General features: G+C 40.9%; 1 protein-coding gene across 1 annotated transcript in view; it reads left to right on the top strand.

Moving 5' to 3' along the window:
• LOC140480447 (dynein axonemal heavy chain 11-like) overlaps window positions 1–17644 on the top strand; it is a 445469-nt gene that overhangs the window by 229028 nt on the left and 198797 nt on the right. Inside the window, exons 47-51 of the mRNA XM_072575322.1 lie at window positions 1568–1733; window positions 6411–6513; window positions 8216–8455; window positions 11804–11965; window positions 13775–13968. Coding sequence (XP_072431423.1) covers window positions 1568–1733; window positions 6411–6513; window positions 8216–8455; window positions 11804–11965; window positions 13775–13968 — 865 coding nt within the window. The remainder of the gene's footprint in view (window positions 1–1567; window positions 1734–6410; window positions 6514–8215; window positions 8456–11803; window positions 11966–13774; window positions 13969–17644) is intronic.

Genomic DNA, 17644 nt, shown 5'->3' with positions numbered 1-17644 from the left:
GGGTTTGGAGGGATATGGGCCGGGTGTTGGCAGCTGGGACTAGATTGAGTTGAAATATCCGGTTGGCATGGACGAGTTGGACCAAAGAGTCTGTTTCTGTGCTGTACATCTCTATGACTCTAAGTCAGCAAATCCCACATCCCCAAATGAATTCTTAAAAAGTGGAGTTCAACACACAGATATTTGAGGCAATGTGCGTTGGTGCAGAGAACACAAAGAGGGTATGCAGGAGCAAAGAGACCTGAACACATATGTGCACAAGTCATGAAGTGAGGCAGCACAGGTAAAGACAGCTGTCAAAAAGAGCAATCACTATTTTAGGCTTCATTAATCGGATTATGTACAGTTACACTTCAGCTTAGGACGAATGTTAATCCGTTGGAGAGAATGCAGAAAGTGTTTACAAGAATGTTTCTGACAATGGAAAACTTCAGTTATTTGCATAGCTTGTACAAGTTTGGATGGATTTGGAGAGGGGAAGGCTGAGGAGATTTAATGGAAGTTTTCAAAATTGAGAGTTCTGGATAGATTAAGTTGGGAGAACCTGTTCCTGCTCAGAAAAAGATCAAGTCTGAAATGGATTAGTAAGCCACTCAGTAAAAGAGTAGCTCATAATAAATGCATGGTAGCCAGCAACACCTGTGTCCCATGAGTGAATTTTTTAAAAAGTCAAAGTTTTGAAGTGTTTTACAAAAGCTGCAAATGTTAGATGGGGGAAAAAAAACCTTTCCACGCATTCAGTGGTCCAGTTTTGGAAAGCACTGTCTGGGAGAATGGTGCAGGCAGTTTCCATCGAAGCATTGGACAATTTTTTTTAAATGATCCAGCGTTGGGAGGAGAGGCAGGTGTATGACAATCAGTCAAAGTGCTCAGAGAGCTGGACTCATTGGGCTGAATTACCTCCTTCAGTACCATAGAATAATGATTCTGTGAATTCCATTCAGAACAGATACGGTTTTAAAAATTGCTGTTAGTTTGATGAGGTTGAATTGAAAACCATTATGGATCCTAGCTCTGTGAGAGAATTCCTGCACAGCTTAGCCCCCCGCCTCCCCCCCCCCCCCCCCCCCACCGCCAACCCCCCGAGATGTTATCAGCACAATGTGCTGCATTTCCAGCCTTGCTGGAAACCTGGACCCCTCTACAACTGACAATGACATGTCTTTCAGGCCTTTTGGAATTGAGATGTCCCACGGTGCATTCCAATGTTCCCATCATCAGAAGCTTGACCCACCAACTTTGTGATGTTTGGGCAGGTCTGTACTGGAACAAGCCCATAATTGCCACTATCCCAAATATTTCTGACACAAAAATTGTTTTATATGGAATTGATTATTTGGCTCTCAGCAAATTGTAAAACATTTAGTTGTAATTAGATGATATGTTTGATGGAAAATTCTGCAGGACTCCTGGTGGGATCAGGTTATTTCCAGTGTCACTTTCTGGTGCATGACTTACATTGATAATGATACAAATTCATAAGGTTTGGAGTTTTTTTCTATAAAACATGTTTATTGATTTGCATTTTTAACAGTTTCCTGTATTTGTTTTTGAAAATACAAATTAGGTGTTCTTGAGAATTCTCTTGAGAAAAAGGCTGGTCGTAATTATGGACCCCCCGGAAATAAGAAGCTGATTTATTTCATTGATGACATGAATATGCCAAAAGTTGATACATACGGGACAGTTCAGCCTCACACACTTATCCGTCAGAGCATTGATTACAAACACTGGTGAGTGTAATAATACAGCTAGACCATGTAAAATGAGTATGCAAGTCAAAGATGAGATATTTGTTATGTTTAAATTGATTCTCTTATCAAGACTACTTGAACCTGGTTGTTTCAAACATTAGTTTATTAATCCGAGAAAAAAAACTTCGAATTGTTTAATGAAGTCAGAAAAAAATTGTGTTTATGTGACATCTGTCATGTCTCAGACATCAGTACACCACTTTACAATTATGCTTTGTGGTTTTATGTAATCTCTGTTGTGTAGGTAAATTCTCTAGCTAATTATGTACGGCAAGTTTCCAGAAATAGTGGTAAGCTGATTGAATGTCATTTCCTCTGCTGTGTTGAGGAAAGAACCAGACATTGGGATATCTTGAAAGGTGCCATTAGATCTTTTACGTTCATTTGATTCAATAGATAGATCTCTACTTAACATTGTAAAGGTGGCACCTCTGATAAACTGATTCCTTCAGTACTGCACAAAACTATCAGCTCAGATTGTCTTGGAGTAGGGTTTGAGTCTAGCCTTTTGTTTCAGAGGTGAGTGTGCTGGTTAAGTGAAAAGCATGGTGATGCTAATCCATTTGATACTGAATTCAAATTTGTGAATCTCCAAATTTAAAAAGTTTTGTCATTGCAGATGAAGTGTCAATGGAACTTTTTTTCCATCTTCTCAAAATGTGGATCATCCAAATAACTATTGTTGATTCTTTATATCCCCTGTTTAATACCATATTAAATCATTTGGAACTGTTTTGGTATTTCTTCCATTCTGACAATTTGTGAAATTCTTACAGAACAGTTCATTTGTGTCACTGACGCACCCTCAGTGTGTTTTCCGACTCTCCTGCTATTCCTTAGTAGCTTCCCAGATCAACAGCTGGGTCGCAGCAGCTTGTTCACTCATGGAGCCTATTGGCCCTGGAGGTATCGTGGGATGATCTTGGAACTTTTTCTTTTGTCTGGATAGCCAAGAGACCTCTTGCCACAAACAGGTTGACTGTCCTTGGCCTAAACCTCCAAGGGTTGGAGACAGTCTGGAAGGGTGGAGGTGGACGACATGACCATCCCTGTAGTTTGCCGAGGGGAAAGCGCAGAGTACCCAGTATGTATGGTTCCTCCTCTAGCTGGGTGCCTCCTGGCCTGTGTCTTGTGAGGAGGGGACACCTGGGCTCGGATCAAGGATCCCCTCTCCACTGTCACTGCACCTCAGGTCTTGAGGGCCAATGGCTGGAGCGATGGAGTGTAGATCTGAGCATGTTTCCAGCACATTCCCCACACCCAAAGGGAGCTGGACCTGTCTTTCCCCGGTAGCCTGCAAGCTGTCTTGGAGAACGACAGACGGTCACATGATTCTCTGCATTGTTGCAGCTTTTGGGCATTTCGGGCCATTGTGTCCCTTACTCCTGCCCCTGCTGCTCCTACATCTCCCTGTGCATATGGACAAAACCCTTTATTGCCGAGACCACAGAGGCTTCTCCTACTGGCAACTGACCAAGTGCATGGTCTATAGCAGCCCTCTGAATGCCAGTGACCGGGGCATTCGTCCCTCATCCCATCTCCAGATCTGTTGCTGTGCAATGCTCGCCAGCCTTCAATCACTTTCTCAGTACATGGCACATGGATGTCTTTACTTCCTGCAAGAGCGATCCTGGTTTTCTTTTGCGAGGGCATGGATTCTGACCTGAGAAGGGTTGGAGGGCACAAATAGCAGCTGCCCCAACTGTCTAGCTTCACTCCGCCCTGTTATGGGATGTCTTCTCCAGCAATGACAGATAGGGGCCGAATGAGTAAGGTGCAAGTGGCTGGCATGACTGTTGAGGCTCATGCATGTAGGGGAAGGATGTTGGTGTTTTGATGGATTGAGGAGGCAGACTGATGACATGGAGGATTAGAGCTGAAAAATGTGTTGCTGGAAAAGTGCAGCAGGTCAGGCAGCATCCAAGGAGCAGGAGAACAGACGTTTCAGGCATAAGCCCTTCTTCAGGAATGAGGAAGGTGTGCCAAGCAGGCTAAGATAAAAGGTAGGGAGGAGTGACTTGGGGGAGGGGCTTTGGGAATGCGATAGGTGGAAGGAGGTTAAGGTGAGGGTGATAGGCCGGAGAGGGGTTGGGGTCGGAGAGGTCAGGAAGAAGATTGCAGGTTAGGAAGGTGGTGCTGAGTCCAAGGGTTGGGTCTGAGATAAGGTGGGGGGAGGGGAAATGAGGAAGCTGGAGAAATCTGCATTCATCCCTTGTGGTTGGAGGGTTCCTAGGCGGAAGATGAGGCGCTCTTCCTCCAGGTGTCATGTTGCCATTGGTCTGGCGATGGAGGAGGCCAAGAACCTGCATATCCTTGGCGGAGTGGGAGGGGGAGTTAAAGTGTTCAGCCACAGGGTAGTTGGGTTGGTTGGTGCGGGTGTCCCAGAGGTGTTCTCTGAAACGTTCTGCAAGTAGGCAGCCTGTCTCCCCAATGCATGGAGGATTAGCCTTGGTGGAAGATGGGTGCCGTGGCAGGAATAGAGTGTGGGATAGCTGAGAGGACAGTGTGGCATTTACTTTGGTGGGGTAGAGAAGGTCAGTGATCCTTTTTCTGCACTGCAGGATAAACCTCTAAATCTTCGAAGCAGCACTGACCAGGAGTGCCATCTCCAACCAGGCAAGCATCGTCTGCCAGTTCTTCCTCTGGACTACCTCATCCATCAGGTCTGCCAGATACCAGTCGGAGAAACACAGTGTCAAAATGCCCCTTCTCGGCTATCTCTTCTCATAGTGTCACAAATTAAGCAGATCAGCTTTCAGGTGTTAGTGCTTTTCCAAATGTACAGTGGGTTTTCAAAGACGACACAGATGCAAAAGATGGTGGTGTTTTTGCAAGTGAGTCACTGAGTGACAAGTTCATCCAGGAGCATAGTAAGATGGGATAAAAATCAGTCAGAATACAGGCCATAGGGTCAGGAATGGCAATTAATGTGGCAAATTTAGTAAGATATTGCATGACAAGATATCCTCCACTAAACTTGACATAACATGCACTGAGCCAATAAGTATGATTCAGCCCTACGTCACTGAATTCTGGCATTTTGTCACACTAAATGTTTGAGAGCTTTTGTTTGGCTGTTTAAGTAAAGTTAAACTCGTATAAATGTCCCAATTCGATGAGAGTGGAAATTAAAATAGAAAATTAAATAAAACAAACAATAATCAAATGTTGTCACATTTGTTTTAAAAGTTTGAGAAGTGGGTACCTTAAGAGAGAATGAGTTAGAATAAGAGAATATGTGACCCACTGATTTCAATACGAAGGAGTACAGTCAGGATGAAGAAAAAAAATAAAAGAATATGTTTACGGATTAGAAGGAACGTGAGAGGAAATTTCAAATATAGGGTAAGCAATGACAATTGAAACGTTGTTAAAATGGAAAGACAAAAATAATAGTCAAGGTGAGTTAATGTTTGGTGGGCAGAGTAATCAGCTTTTAGAATATAAGATTTTTCTGATTTTCAAGTTGGATGTGTACTTTGTCCCACAGTGGTTTTCTGTGTGTGGGGCAGGGGTTCATGAGATATGTTCCTGCAATTTGTGATATGCTTCTCTCTGGTATCTTCAAACATTCTAAAGTTTGTTCTATTGATTTTTTGTTTATTTGAAGATTTCAGTGAAATTAGTAGTGAAGTGCACTGATCCTCTTTCACAAAAAAACTATCTTCTGAATTTGCCTTTACATATTCATTTGTTATGAAATTCACACAGAATCGTTTGAAACTGTAAGAGATTCAACAAATAGTTGTATTTTCCAAGATTAATAATGTTCTCACTTTTCATTTTGTTAACGGATTGAACATTTAAAGTACTGTGCAGTTCAGCATGTAAACAACAGAAAACCATATTTTGTTTATTCCTTGTGGGGGTTGGGAGGTTCTTTCACCTCTCCTACTTAGAAAGAAAAAAAGAAGAAAATGCATTCATAAGTCATGTCTGAATGCAAGTCATAATTGTTGAATTACCTTGGCAATATAATTATAGTGGTGTTCACACCTCAGATCTTTGTGTAGCTATTCATGTGCCTAAGAATGGACCTTGGACACTTGCAAGTGTTTTACCTGCATATAAATGAGAATTTAGATATCGACAATTGATGAGTATTCCAGCAAACAGCAAAAAAGTATCAGAAAATAAAACAATCACTTATAAGCGAATGTTGCATTGAAGGATGTCTTGTAATATGGATTAATTGGATATGGTGGAAACAATATATCACTCATATTGAGGTTGTTTATTTTCGACTTTAATCACAGCTGCATTTTTAAAATTAAAGAGTCCATTGTAACTCCATAGTTACTTAGCAAGCTACAATGAATGTGTTCAGAATGTGATTTTATTTTTCCTGATTTCTAATAGTACTGTATAATAACTTCTATGCAGTTCAGCTGTCGTTAAATGCTGAATGTGATGGGTGATGAGTTCAGAGTATGTTGATAACATATTTTCATTATGGATAAAAACATTTGTGTAAGATGCAGAATGGAATACTGATAAGTTGCCACTGATTTTGCATAGATCCCCAAGACCAGTTTAACCCTAAGGATAGTCCAATTCCTTTTTTTTTCATTTTTTAATCATACTTTTAACAACATGGATACATTTGTTCAAATTCTTGAGTCTGTTCTGAATTCTTCATATTGAACAATGTATCAGGTATGATCGTCAGAAGTTAACACTGAAGGAAATTCACAACTGCCAGTTTATCAGCTGCATGAATCCAACTGCAGGCAGCTTCACAATCAATCCTCGACTTCAGGTAAGATGATCCATAAGCTTGATATTGAAGAGTGACAGAAAAGGCAGATTATTCTGTCAAGTGCATGTTTTAGTCCTCTAGTTTAGTATTAGTAAGAGAGATTCCAAAATTTTAGTTTTTATTCTCCAATCCAAGGTTCTACCAATAACTGAAATCTGTTAATTATCTCAATTAGTAAATAAATGATTTTAAATGGGTTTATTTGAACAACATTTAGTACATTTTGCATAACACATGTGCATGAAATGTCCTAACCACCTTGATTTTTTTTAGTGAAACAGCTATTTTAATTTCACACTTTAATATAAAATTTGTATGATTTCATGTTTCCTGTCTGTCCATCACATGATGAAGAGCTTTTGCCCAAAAAATCAATTCTCCTACTCCTCGGATGCTGCGAGACCTGCTATGCTTTTCCTGCACCACACACTCGACCCTAACCTCCAGCATCTGCAGTCCTCACTTTCAACCTCCACATAACTTGTCAATCCTACAGATTTCGTTATCAATCTTGCAATTGATTCAGTAAAATTTCCTAAAGCCAAAATTGTAAAGAAAAAGTCATGAGAGAATAGAAATAAATATACGAATGGGCATATTGCAATCAAGGACAAAAGTGATTTCAACAATGCTGTCTCATCAAATATTGCCACTTGTACAACAGCTAAATGAGTTTTGTTTCAAAATTTATTTGTTTAATAACTCGATTTTTCAATAAAGTGTGGCCAATAAACTTTCTAAGGCATTAAACAAATAGAGGGAAAAAGCTGTATTACAGCATTACATTGAAATTTCCTTTATGAAATAACTTTGTACAATTTAAGTATATATTTGCATGATAGTTTTACATGCATCAAAGTTAATAGTTGGATAATTGTGAAAGAGACAAATGGATCATTTCACCGTATGCACCCCAATCAAGTGAACGTCTACACTGGATTTGTAACTTGATTAATTACTTATGTAGTATTGTATGTTTGAAGTGATGTATTCTTAGGTCTCTGAAGTCTGGAGATGGATTTTTAAGAGACAAAAATATAGTACAATTCATCCAGTTCTGGGATCAGCCCTTTGGGAATGTTCACTGTTAACCCTGGCATAGCCTGAGGGAGGTTTCCAAATCATCCCATTCTCTGTGGCACCCACACATGAAACTCACACTTCAGGTGCCTGCCATAGAAGTTGCTGGGGAGAAAAAAAGAAGTAGAAAGCTATTCGCTATCCAAACCCAAAAGATATCAAAGGAGCTTTAAAGACCTGTCATAAGAGAGTCTGGCTTAGTCTCACTGCCCCCTACTTTGTTAGGGTATGCAACCTGAATGACCAGATGAGTCCTAGTAAACCTTGCCTTTCTAGGTGTCTACAGATCTCAGCTGGAATGACAGCAATTCTAAAAGGAGTCTCTTCATGAGGCCATGCTTCATCCCAAACTAGGCTCATCAGCTACTAGCTGCTGGGACCAAGACTCAGTGCATCCAATTTGTGTGGAAGTGCACAAAAGGCCCATGGACAGTGGAAGCCCAGAATCTCTAGCACTGTTTCTACTTGAGTTTTCAATTTTTTTTATATTGTTGATGGACTTAGAACTGATGCGAGGCCTCTGTTATGATAGTCAGTTCTTGTGTAATTGAAACCTTTAATGCATGGTGTGCCTTTTTTGATTTTCTACCAAATTGATTTTGTCATCATTTCTTCTTTGTAGAGACACTTCACAGTGTTTGCGGTGAATTTTCCTTCAGTCAATTCCATGGAAATGATCTACAGCAAAATTCTAAGTTTCCATTTTCAGCATCTAAATTTTGCAGCTTCAGTCATAAAGACCATTCCGGCAGTGGTCCAAGCAACTGTCTGGCTTCAGCAAAAACTTACTCACGTGTTCTTGCCAACAGCCATTAAATTCCATTATATTTTTAACCTTCGTGACCTCTCAAATATTTTTCAGGTGAGTAAAGTTACACAAAGCATGACACCAACTCATTTTATCAGATTTCCATTTTGAGAGGAGCAGTTGATGGTGCCTTCAAAAGTATCTGCACTCAGCCAGAGACTACCAGAACTAATTTTTGCCAGAGGCTTGCCATGGAAGATTTTCAGATCCTCAATCTCAAAATGTCCTGTCTGTTCTGTTCACTTCTTTCAAACAGAATACAAATTGTTTACAAGGAATTTGCTTCCCTTGAGCCATGTCTTTCTTGCATCTGTGTCTATTAAGGGGATTGATCTCTTATTCTGAGTCACCATGTCAAGGTGCGAAAATTCTCACTTGATTTCAATATTTTCCTGTTTGACTATCAGTCCCATAGCAATCAGATCTCACAGGCCTGTTTACAAGCTGGGATAAATCCAGAATTTCCAATTTTACATTCAATTACAGCATACGTGTTAAAACCTACAGTCAAAAATAGAAATTGCTGGAAAAGCACAACAGCATTTGTGGAGAGAAAGCAGAGTTAATATTCCGGGTCAAGGGATCCTTCCTCAGAACCTCCTCTCCACAGATGCTGCCAGACCTGCTGAGCTTTTCTGGCAATTTCTATTTTTGTCTTTGATTTAAAGCATCTATATAGTTTATTTGGTTTTTAGGTTAAAACCTGGAGAGTCCAGCATTTGTTGAGCAGTTTTTACACTGTCTCCATTATGGTAGAAACGTTTTCTGGGAAAGTACTGAGTAATGTTCAGTCTTCCCATGCTGTAATGTGCTGTTTGCTGGACAAAGTATTTCCTTCATTTGGATTACATTTTTCTGCTTTTTTTTGTTGTTGTCACCTTGGTTCATTCTTCCATATTTCTTAGGTTATTTATGCAAATCACACACTAGAAGTTAAAAATATAGAAGCCAAGGATGGGCAATTGGGCAGTCAAGTGGAAACTTAAAAAAAATTTAAAAATCAAACCGATTCCAACACACTGCTAGCCAACCCACCTCAAAATTTGATACAGGTGGGTCAGCCAAGTCTCAAGAGGTGGTGAGTCACTGAAATCTTTTAAGCAGACCAAGTGCCTCTTGTCTCACATTACCCTATGGCTTTATGTGAGGGAAATTGTCTCACAAACGTGATTGAGCTTTTTGAAGAGGTGACAAGAAGATTGATGAAGGCAGAGCGGTAAGTGTTGTCAACATGGACTTCAAGATGTTTGAAAAGGTTCCACATGATAGACGGGTTAGCAAGGACAGATGATGGAGTCCAGCGAGTGCTAACCAGTTGGATACAAAATTAGCTTGAATTTAGGAGACAGAGGGTGGTGGTTGAGGATTGTTTTTCAAACTGGAGGCCTGTGGCCAGGGGTGTGCTGCAAGAATCAGTGCTGGGTCCATTGATTTTTGTCATTTATATAAATGATTTGCATGTGAGTATAGGAGGTATGGTTAGTAAGTTTGCAGCTGACACCAAAATAAGTGTAGTCGTGGGCAGTGAAGAAGCTTATCTCAGAGTAAAATGGGACCTTGAACAGATCGGCTAATGGGCTGAGGAGTGGCAAATGAAGTTTAATTTAGATAAATGTGAGGTGTTGCATTTTGATAAGGTAATGAGGGCAGGACTTATACAGTTAATGGTAGGCTCCTGAGAGTGTTGCAAACAAAGAGACCTAGGGGCGCAGGTCCTTGAAAGTAGAGTCGCAGGTAGACAGGCTGGTGAAGAAATCACTTGGGCACACATGCCTTCATTAATCAGAATATTGAGTACAGTATTTGAGAAGTCATGTTGAGGCTGTACAGATCATTGGTGAAGCAACTTTTGGAATACTGTATACAATTCTGGTCACCCTTCTATAAGAACGTGTTGTTAAACTTGAAAGTATGCAGAAAAGATTTACAAGGATGTTGCCAGACTGAAGGGTTTGAGCTGGGGATTTTCTCCCCCGGAGTGTTGGAGGTTGAGGGGTGACCTTATAGAAGTTTCTAAATACGTGGGAATGGATAGTGTGAATAGCCAAGGTTTTTTTCCTGTGGTGGGGAGTCCAAAAAAAGAGTTTAAGGTGTAAGTTTAAGGTGAAAGAGGAAAGATTTAAAAAGGACTTGATGGGTGCAGTTTTCACTCAGAGGGTGATATGTGGATGGAATGAGCTGCCAGAGGAAGTGGTTGAGGCGGGTACAATTATAACATTTAAAAGGCATCTGGATGGGTAATGAATAGGAACGATTTAGAGGGATATGAACAAAATGCTGTCAGATGGGAGTAGGTCAGATTGGGATGTTTGTTTGGCACAGATGAATTGGACCAAAGGGTTTGTTTGTATGCAGTATGACTGTATGATCAGATGATTCTCTGTATTTCCTCATAATGAACCAGCTCCAATCCCAATGCAGTCAAGTGATTCCATCACCCCAGCAATGTCTGAATCACTTGACCATGCCCCTCTCCCCACACAGTGTCAAAATTACTTAACTTCTGTTCCTTTGCTGCTTCTCCACTGCATCAGGGGATTAGTAACACAGAGCTGATGTTACTATACTATAATCATGCAGGGACATGGACTATGTTACAGATGTTCCTGAATTTTCAGTTGTCTTACATTTCTAGCATCATCGTAATTTTTTTCCATTTTTGCTATTGATGATTCCTGCGTTTTTTTAAATGGAACTTTCCTCTTCACAAACTCGAAAGAGTGGTTGCATTTGCAAACAGTGTGTTTTACATGAAGCCTTTTAGGATGTTTCCAAAGTGTGATAAAGTGCTGTAGTCTCCTGAATTTGAAAATTAACATAGCCTTGTTATGAATGAACAAAGACTTGACAGTAGTTAGACTTTTTTTGCATGAGAAAGAAAAATAGTAGGAGCCAAAGACATGGAGGTGAAACTTGTTCTCCGCTTCCTCTATTTTTTGTTTTGAAGGTTTTGATTCCACGGCTAAATTTGTGGGCCCCATTGTATAGACACCCCATGTCAAAGTCTAAGGTGGGTATTGGGCTGCACCACAGTCAAGATTCTTTACATCTGCCCATGACCATCTGCTAAATTTGAGTTGATATTTTTTCCAAATATATTTCCGCTCCTGTAGAAGGAGAACCAGGAACCCTAGCCTATCTCCACAGTTGCTACAATGGTCAGCAGTGCTAGAGCTTGTTCCAACCCTGCTACAACACTCAGCTTCTGCAAGCAACCAAACCAATGTTGGCTTCTTTTGACAAGTGAGCAACTTAATACATTTGTTGTTTGTGTCTTGGGAAAATTTAGTGGCGAATGTCCCTCATTTTAGAAGTATACTTTATATTGAATCCAACTTTTAAATGTAAACTTGTTGAACGTAATTTCTAAGATTTTCCAAGCGATGTTTTGTTTCTTTTCAGGGAATACTCTTCGCACTTCCTGATTGTTTAAAGAAACCAATGGATTTGGTGTCTCTCTGGCTTCATGAGTCATCCCGTGTCTATGAGGACAAGCTAGTGCAATCAAAAGATTCTGAACAGTTCCAGAAAATTCAGCTGGAAACTGCCACAAAATTCTTTGAGGTACCTGTTCTTCATAGATTCACAAAACACCACCCAACAAGGGTATTTGTGCTGGCTCTTTGAAAGAGCAATCCAGTTCATCCCACTCACCCAACTGTTTGCTACAGCCCACCAATACTTTGTGTTTCAATCATTTAGCAAATTCCCTTTTGAACTTTACTGCGGAAGCCTTCCCACCATCCTTTGAGGCAATACATTCTAAATTAAAACAAACATGTGTTTTAAAACATGGCTTAGTCAGGTCTAATTCTCCTTTTGGCTATTTTAAATCTGTGACCTTTAATAACTGGCTCTCCTGTCACTAAAAATAAATCTTCCTAACCAGATAAAACCCTTTCATGATTTTGAATAACTCTATTCAATCTCCCTTTGACCTTCTCTGGCTATCAATCCATATTCATTATTAGTCAGTGTTCCCATAACTATCTTGACTAGATTTAATCAACAGTTCAGGTTGTTTGAGGACTCAATTCTAGTTTCGCCATTTCTATTGTATCAGTTCTGGTGATGAAATCTTCTTTACCAGTCTTTCATTTTTTTCAACCAGCATTTCGTTCACCCTTTCTCCATCCTACCAGACTCTGCATTTCATCTTCTCCAAATGTTATCACCTCCAGCGTCCTGCTGCCATCAGGTACAATTTTGCTAACACTTCTCTTTCAGCATTCTGAAGGAGAAAATCCTTCTGTAACTCTCTGGTCCATTTCTTAATTACTCCTAAATCCCCGCCACTTCCACAGTACCATTCCATATAATCATAGGAGATGCAAAAACTTTTTATATTGTCTGTCCTCACCATACAAAGCACTATTGATTCTCCTAAATTGAACAACAATTCACCTGTGCTACCATCAATTTAATATACTGTATTCAATGCTCATGATACAATCTCCTCTTCAGTGGAAACTAAATGTAAATCAGGTGATTGTTTTGTGTTGTACATTTATTCACTGTGCAAGTTTGACCCTCAGCTTCTGGTCACTTAACATTTTAATTATCTGGTGTACTCCCACTCTGACCTTTCTATCTCCTACAGTGCTTCAATGAAACTCAAAGTAAGCTTGAAGAACATCATCTTTCAACTTAGTACTTCGGCTCAACATTTTCAACAATATCAAATCATCATCTGGCTTTTTTCAATGGCAGCTATTGGTGATGCTTCTGCATTCAATTTTACACATTCTCTAGTCATATCTTTTGTTTTTTTAGTTGCCCTTTACCAGGTCTTGTTCTCCTCAGCTGTTTAATCACTCCTGCTTCCATTCTATCACCTTGTCTTCTCCCCTTTAGTTGCAAAACTTAAAACCTGTTCTTTCTCACAGCTATGACAAAGGGCCACCCCAAAATCTGTTTCTCTGGCCATAGGTGCTGCATTACATGCTGAATATTTCCAGCAAATTTTAGCTTCATTTATGAGTGCAGTAACTTGTCCATATTGTTTGAACTTAGACATGTGAAATGCGTGTTCTTGGTTTCTCAGAGTAGGGAATACTCTTGTGTCAGGATTCATTACCCATGCACAGTAAAATTAGGATACTGTTCTGCCCCAGCATATCAAACATGTAGCGATCGTAAAGTGCCAAAAGATCCTCCAAGATTGCAGTTACTGCAGTCTTGTATACCTTGGTTGTTTTGAAGTCAGCAATTTTAAAAACTTGGCTTGTTTCAAGTATATATAGACCTCTTTTAGAATGTTTTAATTTCCAGTATTAAAACAAGATGTAAAAAAAGCTCTGCTTAATTTTGATCAAATATTGCCTAATTCAGCTTAGTTCTAAGTGGAAAATTTCAATTTTTGATATATTTCAGGGTATTGGTGATAGTATTTTACTGCAGAAACCATTGATTTATTGTCATTTTGCTCTTGGAATTGGCGATCCCCATTACATGCGAGTAAAAGATTGGAATGTCCTGAAGAAAATATTGACCGATGCTCTTGACAACTTCAATGAGCTCAATGCTGTGATGAACCTAGTTTTGTTTGAAGATGCTATGCAACATGTGTAAGTATAAATTAAAGGTTGTTTAAAAGTTACTTATTTTTAACAAACTCACCCAGGGAATCAGCAACATCATGTGTTGAGACTCCATAAGTTCTGATTGCTTTAAACAAAACCCGTACCATATGGCGTGATACAGTGGTCAGTGAGTTAACACTGCTGCCTCACAGCGCCAGGGGCCCAGGTTCAATTCCAGCCTTGGGTGACTGTGTGGCGTTTGCACATTCTCCCCGTGTTTGCTAGTGTTTGCTCGGAGTGCCTGGGTTTCCTCTCACAATCTAAAGATGTGCAGGTCAGGTGAATTGACCATGCTAAATTGCCCGTGGGATATGTTGGTTTTGTGCATTAGTCTGGAGAGTTGCTACACTACCAGAGTACAAGCTCCTGACTGAAATAAAATGAGGGACAATTCAAGAGTGGCATCGGGATAAGGGGAAGGATGGGATATGCTGCTGACCAGTGAAGAGGTATGATCATAGAAGAATCCCTGCAATGTGGAAACAGGCCCTTCAGCCCAACAAGTCCACACCGACTCTCCAAAGAGTAACCCACTCAGACCCATTCCCCTAACCTATTATCCTATATTTACCCCATACTAATGCACATAGCCTACACATCCCATGGGCAATTTAGCATGGCCAATTCACCTAGCCTGCACATCTTTGGATTGTGGGAGGAAACCGGGGCACCCGGAGGAAACCCACACCAGCCCAGCGTGACAGTCTGTCAGACAGGCATGGTGGTCTCTCGGTCCAGCATGACCATCTCTCAGACAAGCGTGGTGGTCTCTCAGCCCAGCGTGACCATCTCTCAGACAGGCGTGGTGGTCTCTCAGCCCAGCGTGACCATCTCTCAGACAAGCGTGGTGGTCTCTCAGCCCAGCGTGACCATCTCTCAGACAGGCATGGTGGTCTCTCAGCCCAGCGTGACCATCTCTCAGACAGGCATGGTGGTCTCTCGGCCCAGCGTGACCATCTCTCAGGCGTGCTGGTCTCCCAGCACAGCATGACAGTCTCTCAGACTGGTGTGGTGGTCTCCCGGCACAGCATGATAGCCCCCCAGACAGGCGTGGTGGTCTCCCATCCCAGTGTGACCGTCTGTCAGGCAGGCGTGATTTGTTCCCAGCCCAGCATGACAGTCCCTCACAGGTATGGCCTAATTATGGACTTCTGGCCTTGGGGTGATTCCAGAGGGATCTCCTGGTCTCGGGAACCACCAGGTGAAGTCTGGCACGGTCTGAAGTCAAGACCTGATGCAGACTAGAGGCTCACGAGTGTGGACTGGTTTGGTAGGACTGTTGTTCTGAACTTTTTCATTTCTCTCTTTTCTAATTTAATCCTACAATCTGTAATGCTGGCCTTCTTACTACTTTGTTTTTCTAATATTTTTCCTAAGAATTTGCACTGAAGAATCTGTACCTAGGTACATTTGTACATAAGATGGTGCCAGAGTGGTGACTTGTAAACTTTTCACTGTAACCATTTGAGTACTTGTGAGAATAAAGCTAATGCAGTCTGCCACTTTATTAACCTCTCGGTTAATGAGTAAGACCCCATTTGCAGCTTCTTTGTGTCGTCTTCATGAATTTTATTTTAGTCATTCATGGGGGGAGATCATCACTGGCTAGGCTACTGTTTGTTGTCCATCCCTAATTCCTCAGAGGGTGGTTAGGGATCAACCACATTGCTGCCGGTCTGGAGTCACATGTAGCCAGACCAGGTAAGGATGGCAGATTTCCTTCCCTAAGGGACATTAGTGAATCAGATACGTTTTTCCAACATTCGACAATGGATTCATGGTTATCATAAGACAAATAAGTCCAGATTTTTAAAATTGAATTCATGTTCTACCATTTGCCATGATGGGATTTGAACCCAGGTCTTCAGCACATTAGTTGGGTCTCTGGATTAACCAGCAATAATTCCATTAGGCCATCATCTCCACTTAAATTTCCCACCTATCTTTATATCATCAGCAAATTTAGATGCATTACTCTTGATTTCTTGTCTAAGCCATTGAAAAAGATGACGCCCCATCACTGATTCTTGTGACACTCCATTAGTTACAGCCTTGCAACTTGAAAACGCACCCTGTATTTCTATTCTTTGCTTCCTGTGCATTAACCAATTCTTTACCCTTGCCAATATATTAGCCTAACCCCAGGAGTCCTTGCTCTGCATTTTATGTTTTGCATGATTTGGAGATGCCGGTGTTGGACTGGGGTGTACAAAGTTAAAAATCACACAACACCAGGTCATAGTCCAATAGGTTTATTTGGAAGCACTAGCTTTTGGAGCACTGCTTCTTCATCAGGTGGTTGTATTCCACAACCACATGATGAAGGAGCAACGCTCTGAAAGCTAATGCTTCCAATTAAACCTGTTTGATTATAACCTGGTGTTGTGTGATTCTTCACTATGTTTTGCGTGACACCTTTTAAATGCCCTTTGGGAACCCAAGTATTCTAAGACCCCTAGTTCCCTGTTATCCTTCTGTTTATCTCCTCAAAAAGGCTGTAATGAATTTCTCAAAAATAATGTTAATTTCATTTTGTCGTGTTGTGATGTTTTAAATATATTGTAAAAGCCTCCTTAATGATAGATTCCATGTTTACCAATGATTAACTGGCTAACTGGCCTGTAATTTTTTGTTTCCTGTCCCTCCCTCCTTTCTTCAATAGTGCAAACTTCTGATTGGTTTGGACTATTTTAGAATTTAGGTAGTTTGGAAACTTATATTATTTCTGCAGCTGCTCTTATGATTTAGGTTTACCTGATGATGTTCTCTTCTTTATAGCGGTAGCCAAGCGTGCCCCCATTTTGTATAGCCTTCACTCAAGTTGGGTGTAGAGAACAGTTAGGCCCAGAAATCTGATTCATGAAGGAACTCGCTCCTTGTACTTTCCACACTAATTGGCAGGACTTGCATAGTTAATGGTAGGGCCCTTGGTAGTGCTGTCAAAAAGAAAGACTTAGGGGTGCAAGTACATAGTTCCTTGAAAGTGGCGTCGCAGCTAGAGAGGATGGTGACAAAGGCGTTTGGCACATTTGCCTTCATTGGTCAGAGCATTGAGTACAGGAACTGGGACATCATATTGCAGCTGCAGAAGACATTGGTCAGACCACATCTGGACTACTGCATACAATTCTGACTGCCCTGCAAAAGGAAGGATGTTATTTAATGGAAAGGGTGCAAAAAAGATTTACATGGCTGTTACAGAGACTAGGAGAAAGTGAGGACTGCAGTTGCTCCCTGATGAAGGGCTTATGCCTGAAACATCTATTCTCCTGCTCCTCGGATGCTACCTAACTGGCTGTGCTTTTCTAGCACCACATTCTCAATTCGGTTATTGAGACTAGAATTTTGAGTTAAAGGCAGAGGCTGGATAAGCCAGAGCTCTTTTCCCCACAATGTAGGAGGCTGAGGGATGACCTTAAAGAGGTTTATAAAATCATGAGGGGCATGGATAGGGTGAATAGCTGAAGTCTTTCCCCAGGTTAGGGGAGTCCAAAACTAGAGGGCATAGTGTTGAGGTGAGAAGGGAAAGATTTAAAAGGGACCTGAGGGGCTACCTTTTGACTAGGCGGATGTTGCATTGTTGGAACAAGCTGCCAGAGGAAGTGGGAGAGGCAAGTACAATTACAACATTTAAAAGAGATTTGGACAGGAGCATGGATAG

This window comes from Chiloscyllium punctatum, chromosome 8 (assembly GCF_047496795.1).
Source record: "Chiloscyllium punctatum isolate Juve2018m chromosome 8, sChiPun1.3, whole genome shotgun sequence".
NCBI classification, from domain to species: domain Eukaryota; kingdom Metazoa; phylum Chordata; class Chondrichthyes; order Orectolobiformes; family Hemiscylliidae; genus Chiloscyllium; species Chiloscyllium punctatum.
The sequence above is the reverse complement of the archived record's forward strand: the minus strand, read 5'-3'. Positions and strand labels throughout refer to the sequence as shown.